At 55.3% G+C, this 14,760-nt stretch overlaps 1 protein-coding gene across 4 annotated transcripts in view; it reads right to left on the bottom strand.

Annotated features, from left to right (window-relative positions):
* Window positions 1–1,401: 1,401 nt before the first annotated feature.
* Window positions 1,402–14,760, bottom strand: part of LOC311035632 (sorting nexin-14-like) — a 43,697-nt gene continuing 30,338 nt past the window's right edge. For 3 of the 4 annotated variants that reach the window (XM_084043942.1, XM_084043944.1, XM_084043945.1), the window contains 3 exons: window positions 4,586–4,677; window positions 3,115–3,171; window positions 1,402–2,488 (listed from right to left, as the gene is read on the bottom strand). In XM_084043942.1, the coding sequence (XP_083900068.1) occupies window positions 2,447–2,488; window positions 3,115–3,171; window positions 4,586–4,677 (191 nt within the window). In that variant the 3' untranslated portion in view covers window positions 1,402–2,446. The remainder of the gene's footprint in view (window positions 2,489–3,114; window positions 3,172–4,585; window positions 4,678–14,760) is intronic. The other variant, XM_084043943.1, reaches the window with a different exon arrangement.

The raw sequence follows: 14,760 nt of genomic DNA, 5'->3' as shown, positions 1-14,760 counted from the left end.
TCCTTCAAGATGATTCTGCTTCACATCGGGGTCTTGCATCAACCAGTTGGGGTTTATTTTTTAATAATGACCACCTCACTGTTCATTATACCTTACATAACACCCAGTCTACATTACCATAAGTCATCATAAATGTCATCTTATACTTTGTCCTAAAATAATGCACGTTACTTTTTTTTCGTTTGGTAGTGGACATTCAGCCACCTACAGTAGATTGGACAAGCATCTCAAAAAGTGTAGTATAGGGCTACAGGAATTTCCGGTAGGCTGGACAATTTGAACAAATTATGTGGCCCTTTATTTCCTGTACTTCCGGTTACACTTTGGCAGGAGTTATTTTCCAGGCTTTATCTTCCTGAGAGATGGAGATAAAACTGGTGTAAAATGTCTTTAGCTTTGGTAGAGAGTTCATTGCATGGCTACCTTATACACCCCGACACCAGTATGCCGACAAGAGCATTTGGACCAGACCAGGATTGAGAGTTCAAAGTGTTTTATTGCCAGTCTGTGTACAACACATATGATGATGACGATATGGTGGTGATGATGATTTACCTAAATAGGAGTGAAAGACAGAAACAATCAGTAACTTAAACAGACAATCAGTAACTTAAGCAAACAGAAAGCATAAGCAGACCGGCATAAATGTCTATCGAGCAAAATAAACCAAGGAACACAAAGTCTAATAACCAGAAAACAAACTTACTTATAAGGCATCGGAAGTGCTCACATAGCTGTGGGTTTCCTGCAGTGAATCTCCACCCTTCAAACAAAATGTTTGTCTGCTGGTTCAACCTGAGATTATATAGGCCCACCCCAGCTGAACCAAACTAGGCTCAGATTGGGCCCCGCCCACCACTAAGTGACATTATCAGTTTGTGAACTCCAATCCACCCACTCTCAATGAGGTTAAATATAAAACTATACTAACAGTGCCTAACCTGAACGTCAATCCTTCAAAGGGTGTAGATTGCAGAGGGCAGAGGTTCTGGTGGCTGATAACCTTGACCCCAGTTGTATCTCCATCTCACAAGAAGATAAATCCTGTAAAATAAAGTTCTACTGCCGAAGATGTCTAACCGGACATGCTGTCCAGCCTTAAGCATGGGTTTGGTGTGATTAAGTTCATTAAGTATTATCAAAGTGCCGAGCCACATTGTAGCCACATTTGTTTAGCCTACAAATTCCGTCCAATGGCTGAATATCAACTCTCTGTTATTGTTGTTTTTTTCAGGTTTGGTCCACCTCTGATCCAGCAGCTGTGGTGGTAACTTTAGAGGAAAAAAGTACAAACAATACTTTGTTAAAAGATATGATTTCTTTAATATAAATTACATAAATATTTATTAACTTATATGCATAAATGAGGATATGCACATTTTATATATTATTTGGTAAAAAAGTTGTAACATAAATTAAAAAGTAGCAATATGAACAAAATGAATCTATTCCACATTATCTCCTCAAGTGAAACATGTTACAAGTAGGGCTATCAAACGATAAAAAAGCCAATTAATCACATGAATTGCTGTGATTAATCACATTTTAATCATATTTTCTCAATCACAGTTAAAATCAAGGATATTTAAAATTCGACCAAACGACCACCAAATTAATGAGGAATCCACACAAAAGAGGTATTATCAAATTAAATCTTATTGTTTAATGGAACAAATATAATTCATAACAGATTCTGAGTTAAAGACAAAAGACTGTTTTGGTTTCTTCTTCTCCAAACAGTCTTTCATCTTCAGACTCGACTCTAATCTGCTCAGTCCGTTTGACAGTCAAATGTCTGTTTCAGACTTTAAAACAAACAGTACATTTTAAATAAACTGTGAAGCAAAAGAGAAGATGATATATGTGTTTAAACGTCTTTATCTAGTTATGTAACGGTGAACAAAATATAATTTTGAAAAATATGAAGGTCCCAAGGTCGTCGCCTTGTCTCATTTCCTAAGCAGCGATCACTGTCAAGTCACACTGCCAAAACAAATAACACCTCCAGTCATACACTTCAAAATAAACCCCACACAGACATTGTTGACAACGTGTTAAACATTTTTGAATTAATGGCATGCATTAACCCGTTTACTGTTGACAGCCCAAGTTACATTACAAACAATACAAAATAGACCTTCTTAATTAGTGTTTTACCTTAACAACACCACTCTATCAGGGCCACAAAAAAGCAGCATTAGCTTTTGCAGTAAAATGATCAGAGGAGTGCTACCAACAAAACGTATTGCACATAATGCAGCAGAATAAGTTATAAAGAAAGCTTTTCCTCTGCTCTTGACGCAGACTACTATCCTGTTCAGAAAGGATACAATATGATTGTACGCCAACATGTCAAGTTGAAGTAACAAGGGAAAGGCTCCAGTTCAGTGTTTTTGTTTTGTTTTGTTTTGCATTAATCACAGTGAAGGCCTGAAACGGTTCCCTTTTACATCCACGGAGCCATCATAGACGTCTCCTTCTGTACCTGCTGAGGAAACAGACAAGAGAAGAATTACAAGAACAGATGGCCATGGGTGAAGACAGGCAGATGTGTTGCTGTTTGACATACAAGATTGTCTTTTCCATTGTCACATCTGGCTTTTGAAACTTTGTCATAGCTTGGATTTATAGTGACATGCTGCATTGGAGTGCTGCTCCAAATCACTCCCACAGTTGGCAGAGGCTTAACATGCTGGAAGCAAACTGTCAGTTCCTTAAATGGAGTCACAGAACCTTCTTTCCATATGGCTTTGGGGTACACAGCTAAATTTAACTCTGAAAGAGTGCTAAATTGGACCCTGGCCATTTATATGTTCTCATGTCAGTATTTTAAGGATTTTATCCTCAAGAGAAAAATGATGATCATTAGATTGGTCAACTTATTTCAACTATGAGTTAATTTGTCTAAGTTGTAGCTGTAGTTACATTTTAGTAGAATGAACTGTCACGTTTAAATAAATAATGCACGCTGACTTATTTTGTGTGGCTATAACATGCGGATAAAACCCAAACATAATCATATCAGAGATAAGATTATGTTTGGAAAATACTTATGGTAGGAATAAATATATACGGTATCTAAAGTTCAGCTGCCCAGGTCCAGTATCTGTTTACCTTGTTTAATTCTGGAAAAAGTTCAAGAATGGCGATGTCCAACAGCACATAAGTCAGCTGAAGAAAAACACAAAGGGAAAAACATGAAAAGCAGTCTAATAGTTTTAAATTAAATGATATTAATGTATGTGTGGCTCTACCAGGATATTTCACAACTTAAAAGGTCCTATATGACATGCTGTTTTTGGAAAATAATATATTTTTTTAGGTCCCTCCAATGTGTTTAAAAACATTTTAACTTACAAAAGCACTTAATAAATCACGGTAGTTTTTTTTCTCTGTGTTTCATATGACCTTTAAGAAAATATAATTTGAGTTATAGGGAAGTTGATGTTGTTGTCCAGGTAGCCTCGATCCCCAGGCTTTTATTTTTTATTTTTGCTAAAAAATAAAAGCCTGGACCAGCGAGTCGGTGTTCCGGGCATAGGAAGTGTTTCATTTCCCCAACCAACCAGAGTGCTGTGGGCGTCGCTCCAAATGTTGTGTTGACGGGGCGGGGGCTGACGGACAGATCGGTGAACCAATGGGATCACACGCATTCTCTCTCCGGAGATGTTAAACACGCCCCTCTGTGCCAGATATGAGTCACACTAGGGCAGTCTACTGTCCAGGTGAATTTGTAGTGTAATTGGTTTTCACATTTTCAAGTCAAGGACCCCCAAATTAAGATGTATTTGGCTGCGGACCCCCATCTGAAAATATTTTGTGCCAGGGACCCCCATACAAGATTTGTGTTGTTAAAATGTTAAATGTAGCATCAAACCTGATTTTGATGCTATATTAAATAATTTTGCTGGAGACCCCTCAAGAACCCCTGGGGGTCCCTGGACCTCACTTTGAGAACCATTATGTTAGAGAGCCTTCAGGGCAATCCTGAAAATCTTTACCCAAGCCTGTCAAACAAGCAGACCAGTGATAAGAAACAGACATGCTGAGGTATGTGATATGCAGTGATTTACAAAATATGAACCACGTACCAGTACTGAAAGTGTGTGTGTGCGTGTGTGTGTGTGTGTGTGTGTGTGTGTGTGTGTGTGTGTGTGTGTGTGTGTGTGTGTGTGCGCGTGTGCGTGTGCGTGTGCGTGTGCGTGTTCGTGGTGGATATGAAATCTGTCTTCGAATTTCTTAGCTGTGTCAGTTTGAACTGTAAATTTAATAAAAATGCTTTTTTATTACACAATACTTTAAAAAAAATGTTTTAATCTCACCCCTGACCATTACACTAAAACTAACACTAAACCCAATAAAAATGTAACTAAGCCTTTTCATAAAATACAAAATCTCTGCAAACCGACCTTAAACAATTGAAAACATGAATCAAATAAAAATAAATACAAATGAAAAATACAAAACTATAATAACCTTGGTGTGCGTGCGTGCGTGCGTGCGTGCGTGCGTGCGTGCGTGTGTTTGTGCACGCGTGCGTGTGCGTGCGTGTGTGCAATGTGCATGCGTGTGTGTATCAGGGTACCTGTTTGTTAAGAACTGGCTGTTGCAGTCCATCAAAAAGCAAGCGCACTCCTTCATACTTGGCCTCTTCTCCTATACACTTTCCTAAGAAATCTGCGGAAAAGCAAATGATGTATTAGAGCCTGACGGATTTAATTAAACCCTCAAGCATGTAAATAGTTTGACATGTGTTTTATTTGAGAATGTTAAGATGCTTTCCAACACAAATTATTTTTAAATGTAGTTGTGTTCAACGTAGGTTCGGGAGTAGAGACCGCCCTCTGCTCAGCCTCTCACGTTCATGATCAAGTTCACCTGCGCTGCTTATCTCCCAGCCAATCCACGCAGCAATCACCACAGTATAAATACACCTGCGATTGTATTCATCCCCCTCTTTGATCTCGCTAGCGTTTTCAAAACAAACACATACAAACAATCGCATCGTATCCTCCGCTCGTAAAACAGCAGGTAACACGCCGTTTTCTTGTTTCTGTTCATCCGTTCCTAGCTGCACTGTTGCTTAACTTATAAAGCTAAAACTAAAGCCAACAGTTGCCAGTGTCATATAGCTTATTCAGGTAGAAGTATTTCAGGTAGTAGTATATTTATTAGTGTGCGTCCTCCGCCGTCCCAACACCATGGACGAGCGCGAGATTAACGTGCATGCCTCCGACGACGAGGAATTATTCTCCTCGCCGTTTCCGTTCACGGTATCGGAATCAAGCCTCTCCTCCTCCTACGTTCGCGGGTCAGAACCCGAACGCCCGCTCCCTCCTGCGCAGCCAAGGCGCGACCAGCGGAGCGGTCCCGCGGACGCATCCTCCTCTCGCCGCGGCACCGTCACAGCCGGCGGCAGTACGCACGGCCCCGTGCCTTTGCTTTCAATCTCATTGTGGACTGTCGCCGGCCTACAGAGCGTGCTCGCGGCGAGGGGGGTTCCATTCCAAAAAACGGACCGCAAACCTGAACTATTCCAGGCCTACCTGGCCCACCTCAGCTCTACGGCTCCAACACCAGCCACTCCAGCGGCCCCGCCCACGCCAGCTCCACGCTCCAACTCCGCCTCTCTCCCTCCCCCTCCTCCCCCCCTTCCTTCCCTCCTCCCTTCCCTGCGCAGCCGTCCACTGCCATCCAGACGGTACAGCGGCCCCCCCGCCCCCCCAACAGGACGGCACGCCTTGCCGCCTCCTCCCGTCCAGCACAGCTGGCTTCTTCCCTTCCCAGAGCAGCGCCGTGCGCCCGCCTCCCTCCCCTCCTCCCTCCCTCCTTCCCCCCCCCCTTTCCTCCATGGCCTTGCGGCCCCCCCCCCCTCCCCTTCTTCCCGGCGCCGTGCGCCCCCCTCCCCCCCTCCCTCAAAGCGGACGAGGAAAGACCACCATAGCACGCCCGCCCCACCACCAGCCCAGCACCCGGTGCTTCCTCGCCGCTCACACCGGCGCCGTGCGCCTCCCTCCCCCCTCCCCCCCGCCCTCTCCCCCTCCCACCCTCCTCCCCCTTCCCCCTCTTCCCGGCGCCGAGCGCCCCCTTCCCCCCCTCCCCCGGGACAGCACCGAGTGCTTCCTCCTTCCTCGGACCGGCGCAGCGCGCCCCCCTCCCTCCCCCCCTCCCACACTCCTCCCCCTTCCCCCTCTTCCCGGCGCCGAGCGCCCCCTCCTTCGGATAGGCACCGCGTGCCGACTCCCTCCTCCCCTCTCCCCCCTCCTCCCGTGACAGCACCGCGTGCTCCCCTGCCTCCACAGGCCCCAACCCCTACCAGATCGGCGCCGAGCGCCATCATTCCTCCTCCCTCCCACACTCCTCTTTCCTCCCCCTCTTCCCGGCGCCGAGCGCCCCCTTCCCCCCCTCCCCCGGGACAGCACCGAGTGCTTCCTCCTTCCTCGGACCGGCGCAGCGCGCCTCCCTCCTTTCCCCCACCCCACCCTCCTCCCGTGACAGCACCGTGTGCTCCCCTGCCTCCACAGGCCCCAACCCCTACCAGATCGGCGCCGAGCGCCATCATTCCTCCTCCCTCCCACACTCCTCTTTCCTCCCCCTCTTCCCGGCGCCGAGCGCCCCCTTCCCCCCCTCCCCCGGGACAGCACCGAGTGCTTCCTCCTTCCTCGGACCGGCGCAGCGCGCCTCCCTCCTTTCCCCCACCCCACCCTCCTCTCCCTTCCCCCTCTTCCCGGCGCCGTGCGCCCCCCGCCCCCCCCGAACGGCACCGCGTGCCTTCCCCAGATCGGCGCCGTGCGCCATCTCACCGACGCCGTGCGTCTCCCTCCACACAGTCTGACGACCGGCGCAGCGCGCCTCCCTCCCCGGAACTGCTCAGCCCGCCTTCCCCGGCTCGGCACCGAGCACGCTCCTCCCGGCGCCGTGCGCCCCGCACCTCCGCCCCAGTTCTACACGCCAGGACAGCACTTTGTCCCGCCCCTGCCCAACGGCGGCCCCGCCAACGACACTCAGCTCTCCATCACTCCCGCCTCGGCCCCGCCCCCGCCGCGCCCCCCACCTGGGATGCACCCCCCACCTGGGATGCACCCCCCACATGGGCCGCACCCCCGCCAGCCTACTCAGGCCAGCCTACTCAGGTCATGCCCCCGCCCACCGTGCAGCCCACCCAGGTCGTGGCCCCGCCCCCGGCGGCCGCCCCACTTCCCCCCCCTCAGTCCGCACCGCCCACTGAGCCCGTACCCCCTACCGGGTCTGCGCTTCCTACCCAGACCGCCTCACTACCCAACCCGGCCCAACTGTTTTCGCTCCTCTCCTCCATCTACTCTCAGGCCCCGCAGGCTTCCTCCGGCCTCGCACCCGCCTTCGGTCCCTTTCCCAACCTCCTCCCGGCATTCCAAGGGGCTACCATCTATAACCCATTCACTCCCCCAGCCTCCACCCACACCCTGGCCACGGCCACCCCAGCCGAGCCTCCTCTTGCCGAGGCAACCCGGCCCTCCCCAGTCAGCGTTTCCCTCCGCCAACAGATCCTTTCTGGTGCGTACATTGACCTGGCGGTTCTCCTCCAGCCGTCAATCATCGACCCCCTTCGCAACAGGGAAATTACAACCCCCTTCGGGTTCCTGGCACAACTCCGCCAGTCCCTCCCCACCCGTTCCCGCGATCTCACCCCAAGCGAATTCGCTTATGCCTTCTCCCTGTTCAGAGACACCATTTGCTCTGTTTACCCCGGCCGTCGGGCCGAATTGGACCAGTATATGCTTAACATCCTAGAGCTGGCCATTCGGTTCGGCGGCACGGGGTATCATAACTACCATGTTCTGTTTGCCACAGCAGCAGCCGCACGCATCCAACAGTTTAATTCCAACACCTACTGGGGGGCCCTGGACCGTGAACTGTACATGAGGGTGTTCACGGCCAGGGTCGCATTGTCCTGCGACCTATGCGGAGCCCCTTCCCACCCGTCCGCCGTCTGCACCACGGCTATTGAAAAGCCCCAGCAGAGCAGCAAAGCATTCCCGTCCGCTACCAACAACCCACCACCTCCGTTCCCCCGCAGTCGCTCCGCGGCACCTCCCCCCTCCATAGTACCTAGGCCATCCTCCTCCAATCCCTCCCGCTCCGTGCAGCCCTCCAATGCCAATGATGCTAGGGGGAGGCCTGTCCTGTTCCAGGCAGGCAGACAAATCTGTAATAATTTTAACGACGCCGGCTGCGCGTCTTCCGCTTGTCGTTTCCTGCACGTGTGCTCGTTTTGCGGGGGAGCTCACGCTCGCCCCGCCTGCCCCCACAACCCCACATCCACTCCTTAAGTCCTGACTGACAAAGCAGTACCTTCGAACGCCCATCATCATCCCAGCCCTCACCACTGCCCTCCGTAATCACCCCGACCGGCCATTTGTCAACTTCCTCATCAACGGCTTCACCCACGGTTTCCACCCCGGTTTAACCGTCACCCCCACCACATCCCACATCTGCCACAACCTGCAATCCTATCCGATCGTCGTGGCCGCACTCATCTGGGGCCACAAGTGGTCCCAGAAATGCATTCTCATTCACTCCGATAACCAGGCCACAGTAGACATTATTAACAAAGGTCGTTCCAACTCCCCCGACATTATGCCGTTCCTCCGCCGTCTCACCTGGTCCTCCGTCACCCACAATTTCATCATCCGTGCAGCCCATATACCCGGTCACAATAACCTCATTTCAGATTCTCTCTCCCGTCTCTCCTTCCAGAGGTTTCGACCGCTGGCGCCGGACGCCGACCTCCACCCAACACCCATCCCTCCGTTTTCCGAGACCATCTTCACCTGAACCCCCAGCTCCGTCACCTCCTCATCCAGTCACGCCACCACATCATCAACGGATTCGCACCCAGGACACTCACCACCTACCTCACAGCATGGAACACTTTCAAGAGGTTCCACACCAACACCGGCACCCCCTTCCCCTCAACTGACGTCACCGTAATGGCAGCATTCCTGACGCACTGCCACTCCCATCTCCACCTCCGCACCTCCACCCTCCACGTCTACCTCAGCGGGGTCGGCTTCTTCTTCCGCCTTTTGGACGGATTCCCGAGCCCGGCCACCTCCCACCCCCACATCGCCATGCTGCTTCGGGGCCTTCGCCGCAGCGAAGTTCCGACCACACCCAGACGTCATCCCCTAACCTCTGACCTGCTTCTCCATTGCCTCCGCACCATCCGTGCCGGCTACCTCACACCCCACATCTCCTCCACCCTGGAAAGCATGTTCCTCCTGGCCTTTTTCGGCTTCCTCCGGTGCTCTGAGCTGACCTCCTCATCCTCCCGGTACGACCCCTCCCACCATCCAAGCCTGGCTGACATCACCTTCCACTCCTCCGAATCCCTCACCTTCACCCTCAAACGCAGCAAGACGGACCAGCTGGGGCGTTCTTCCACCATCCATCTCTTCAAGACAGACTCCCCCCTCAGTCCATATGAGCCCATCCTCCGCTACGTCACCACGAGACGTTCCCTGCACGCCACACCTCAAGACCCCCTCTTCATCACGGAAACCGGCTCAATCGTCACCCGTTCCTGGTTCCACCACCACCTCCGTCAAGTCCTCTCCCTTTCCGGCCTCCCGCCCCAACTCTACTCCGGTCACTCCTTCCGGATCGGCGCCGCCACCACCGCATCCCGGCAAGGCCTCCCGGACCATCTCGTCCGCATCCTCGGACGGTGGTCTTCCCAGGCGTACCACTCCTACATTCGGACCAACCTCCAGGACGTGCACCACGCACACCTCACCCTAGGCCGCCCGTAACTGCCGCATATTCCTAGCCTGTCCGCCCCGGAAGGGGGTCCCCTCCTTCGTGATCCTTCCCGAGGTTTCTTCCACCCGACCCTCCCGGTGGGAGTTTTTCCTCGCCCGACTGAGGGTCCAAGGACAGGAGGAATCATGTGACAGTTGCCCGCCTAGACACTCCCTCCGGTCCCCTCCACCACCGACGCAGCCTTTTGGGGGCAGCGTTCCATCAACTCATCTCCCAAGCAGCTCACTTTGGCTAATATTAGAGATCCACGTATGTAATATGCGGGTGTTTTTTAACGACTCGCTCTTAGTGGATCTCCGATACGGGCTAAAGTGGCTGCCCGCCTAGACCCTCCGGTCTTCTCCACAAACCGATGTTGCCTTTTGGGGGTAGCGTTCGGAGCAGAGGCGACAGACAGCTCCAGGGCCGAGCATCCATGGTCGTCTGGCTCCCGAGACTACACCCCCACCCTGAGTCTCGCCCCTCCTCGGGCTCCTCATCAATACACATACCGCATTGCATTCTGTTGAATAAATACTGTTTAACTTGAGCAGAAGGTGTGGTCTCTTACTAGTGAAATGTAGTTGTGTTCAACGTAGGTTCGGGAGTAGAGACCGCCCTCTGCTCAGCCTCTCACGTTCATGATCAAGTTCACCTGCGCTGCTTATCTCCCAGCCAATCCACGCAGCAATCACCACAGTATAAATACACCTGCGATTGTATTCATCCCCCTCTTTGATCTCGCTAGCGTTTTCAAAACAAACACATACAAACAATCGCATCGTATCCTCCGCTCGTAAAACAGCAGGTAACACGCCGTTTTCTTGTTTCTGTTCATCCGTTCCTAGCTGCACTGTTGCTTAACTTATAAAGCTAAAACTAAAGCCAACAGTTGCCAGTGTCATATAGCTTATTCAGGTAGAAGTATTTCAGGTAGTAGTATATTTATTAGTGTGCGTCCTCCGCCGTCCCAACACCATGGACGAGCGCGAGATTAACGTGCATGCCTCCGACGACGAGGAATTATTCTCCTCGCCGTTTCCGTTCACGGTATCGGAATCAAGCCTCTCCTCCTCCTACGTTCGCGGGTCAGAACCCGAACGCCCGCTCCCTCCTGCGCAGCCAAGGCGCGACCAGCGGAGCGGTCCCGCGGACGCATCCTCCTCTCGCCGCGGCACCGTCACAGCCGGCGGCAGTACGCACGGCCCCGTGCCTTTGCTTTCAATCTCATTGTGGACTGTCGCCGGCCTACAGAGCGTGCTCGCGGCGAGGGGGGTTCCATTCCAAAAAACGGACCGCAAACCTGAACTATTCCAGGCCTACCTGGCCCACCTCAGCTCTACGGCTCCAACACCAGCCACTCCAGCGGCCCCGCCCACGCCAGCTCCACGCTCCAACTCCGCCTCTCTCCCTCCCCCTCCTCCCCCCCTTCCTTCCCTCCTCCCTTCCCTGCGCAGCCGTCCACTGCCATCCAGACGGTACAGCGGCCCCCCCGCCCCCCCAACAGGACGGCACGCCTTGCCGCCTCCTCCCGTCCAGCACAGCTGGCTTCTTCCCTTCCCAGAGCAGCGCCGTGCGCCCGCCTCCCTCCCCTCCTCCCTCCCTCCTTCCCCCCCCCCTTTCCTCCATGGCCTTGCGGCCCCCCCCCCCTCCCCTTCTTCCCGGCGCCGTGCGCCCCCCTCCCCCCCTCCCTCAAAGCGGACGAGGAAAGACCACCATAGCACGCCCGCCCCACCACCAGCCCAGCACCCGGTGCTTCCTCGCCGCTCACACCGGCGCCGTGCGCCTCCCTCCCCCCTCCCCCCCGCCCTCTCCCCCTCCCACCCTCCTCCCCCTTCCCCCTCTTCCCGGCGCCGAGCGCCCCCTTCCCCCCCTCCCCCGGGACAGCACCGAGTGCTTCCTCCTTCCTCGGACCGGCGCAGCGCGCCCCCCTCCCTCCCCCCCTCCCACACTCCTCCCCCTTCCCCCTCTTCCCGGCGCCGAGCGCCCCCTCCTTCGGATAGGCACCGCGTGCCGACTCCCTCCTCCCCTCTCCCCCCTCCTCCCGTGACAGCACCGCGTGCTCCCCTGCCTCCACAGGCCCCAACCCCTACCAGATCGGCGCCGAGCGCCATCATTCCTCCTCCCTCCCACACTCCTCTTTCCTCCCCCTCTTCCCGGCGCCGAGCGCCCCCTTCCCCCCCTCCCCCGGGACAGCACCGAGTGCTTCCTCCTTCCTCGGACCGGCGCAGCGCGCCTCCCTCCTTTCCCCCACCCCACCCTCCTCCCGTGACAGCACCGTGTGCTCCCCTGCCTCCACAGGCCCCAACCCCTACCAGATCGGCGCCGAGCGCCATCATTCCTCCTCCCTCCCACACTCCTCTTTCCTCCCCCTCTTCCCGGCGCCGAGCGCCCCCTTCCCCCCCTCCCCCGGGACAGCACCGAGTGCTTCCTCCTTCCTCGGACCGGCGCAGCGCGCCTCCCTCCTTTCCCCCACCCCACCCTCCTCTCCCTTCCCCCTCTTCCCGGCGCCGTGCGCCCCCCGCCCCCCCCGAACGGCACCGCGTGCCTTCCCCAGATCGGCGCCGTGCGCCATCTCACCGACGCCGTGCGTCTCCCTCCACACAGTCTGACGACCGGCGCAGCGCGCCTCCCTCCCCGGAACTGCTCAGCCCGCCTTCCCCGGCTCGGCACCGAGCACGCTCCTCCCGGCGCCGTGCGCCCCGCACCTCCGCCCCAGTTCTACACGCCAGGACAGCACTTTGTCCCGCCCCTGCCCAACGGCGGCCCCGCCAACGACACTCAGCTCTCCATCACTCCCGCCTCGGCCCCGCCCCCGCCGCGCCCCCCACCTGGGATGCACCCCCCACCTGGGATGCACCCCCCACATGGGCCGCACCCCCGCCAGCCTACTCAGGCCAGCCTACTCAGGTCATGCCCCCGCCCACCGTGCAGCCCACCCAGGTCGTGGCCCCGCCCCCGGCGGCCGCCCCACTTCCCCCCCCTCAGTCCGCACCGCCCACTGAGCCCGTACCCCCTACCGGGTCTGCGCTTCCTACCCAGACCGCCTCACTACCCAACCCGGCCCAACTGTTTTCGCTCCTCTCCTCCATCTACTCTCAGGCCCCGCAGGCTTCCTCCGGCCTCGCACCCGCCTTCGGTCCCTTTCCCAACCTCCTCCCGGCATTCCAAGGGGCTACCATCTATAACCCATTCACTCCCCCAGCCTCCACCCACACCCTGGCCACGGCCACCCCAGCCGAGCCTCCTCTTGCCGAGGCAACCCGGCCCTCCCCAGTCAGCGTTTCCCTCCGCCAACAGATCCTTTCTGGTGCGTACATTGACCTGGCGGTTCTCCTCCAGCCGTCAATCATCGACCCCCTTCGCAACAGGGAAATTACAACCCCCTTCGGGTTCCTGGCACAACTCCGCCAGTCCCTCCCCACCCGTTCCCGCGATCTCACCCCAAGCGAATTCGCTTATGCCTTCTCCCTGTTCAGAGACACCATTTGCTCTGTTTACCCCGGCCGTCGGGCCGAATTGGACCAGTATATGCTTAACATCCTAGAGCTGGCCATTCGGTTCGGCGGCACGGGGTATCATAACTACCATGTTCTGTTTGCCACAGCAGCAGCCGCACGCATCCAACAGTTTAATTCCAACACCTACTGGGGGGCCCTGGACCGTGAACTGTACATGAGGGTGTTCACGGCCAGGGTCGCATTGTCCTGCGACCTATGCGGAGCCCCTTCCCACCCGTCCGCCGTCTGCACCACGGCTATTGAAAAGCCCCAGCAGAGCAGCAAAGCATTCCCGTCCGCTACCAACAACCCACCACCTCCGTTCCCCCGCAGTCGCTCCGCGGCACCTCCCCCCTCCATAGTACCTAGGCCATCCTCCTCCAATCCCTCCCGCTCCGTGCAGCCCTCCAATGCCAATGATGCTAGGGGGAGGCCTGTCCTGTTCCAGGCAGGCAGACAAATCTGTAATAATTTTAACGACGCCGGCTGCGCGTCTTCCGCTTGTCGTTTCCTGCACGTGTGCTCGTTTTGCGGGGGAGCTCACGCTCGCCCCGCCTGCCCCCACAACCCCACATCCACTCCTTAAGTCCTGACTGACAAAGCAGTACCTTCGAACGCCCATCATCATCCCAGCCCTCACCACTGCCCTCCGTAATCACCCCGACCGGCCATTTGTCAACTTCCTCATCAACGGCTTCACCCACGGTTTCCACCCCGGTTTAACCGTCACCCCCACCACATCCCACATCTGCCACAACCTGCAATCCTATCCGATCGTCGTGGCCGCACTCATCTGGGGCCACAAGTGGTCCCAGAAATGCATTCTCATTCACTCCGATAACCAGGCCACAGTAGACATTATTAACAAAGGTCGTTCCAACTCCCCCGACATTATGCCGTTCCTCCGCCGTCTCACCTGGTCCTCCGTCACCCACAATTTCATCATCCGTGCAGCCCATATACCCGGTCACAATAACCTCATTTCAGATTCTCTCTCCCGTCTCTCCTTCCAGAGGTTTCGACCGCTGGCGCCGGACGCCGACCTCCACCCAACACCCATCCCTCCGTTTTCCGAGACCATCTTCACCTGAACCCCCAGCTCCGTCACCTCCTCATCCAGTCACGCCACCACATCATCAACGGATTCGCACCCAGGACACTCACCACCTACCTCACAGCATGGAACACTTTCAAGAGGTTCCACACCAACACCGGCACCCCCTTCCCCTCAACTGACGTCACCGTAATGGCAGCATTCCTGACGCACTGCCACTCCCATCTCCACCTCCGCACCTCCACCCTCCACGTCTACCTCAGCGGGGTCGGCTTCTTCTTCCGCCTTTTGGACGGATTCCCGAGCCCGGCCACCTCCCACCCCCACATCGCCATGCTGCTTCGGGGCCTTCGCCGCAGCGAAGTTCCGACCACACCCAGACGTCATCCCCTAACCTCTGACCTGCTTCTCCATTGCCTCCGCACC

Source organism: Gymnoscopelus microlampas (genome assembly GCF_963454915.1).
Source record: "Gymnoscopelus microlampas genome assembly, chromosome: 20".
Classification (NCBI taxonomy): Eukaryota; Metazoa; Chordata; class Actinopteri; order Myctophiformes; family Myctophidae; genus Gymnoscopelus; species Gymnoscopelus microlampas.
The sequence above is the reverse complement of the archived record's forward strand: the minus strand, read 5'-3'. Positions and strand labels throughout refer to the sequence as shown.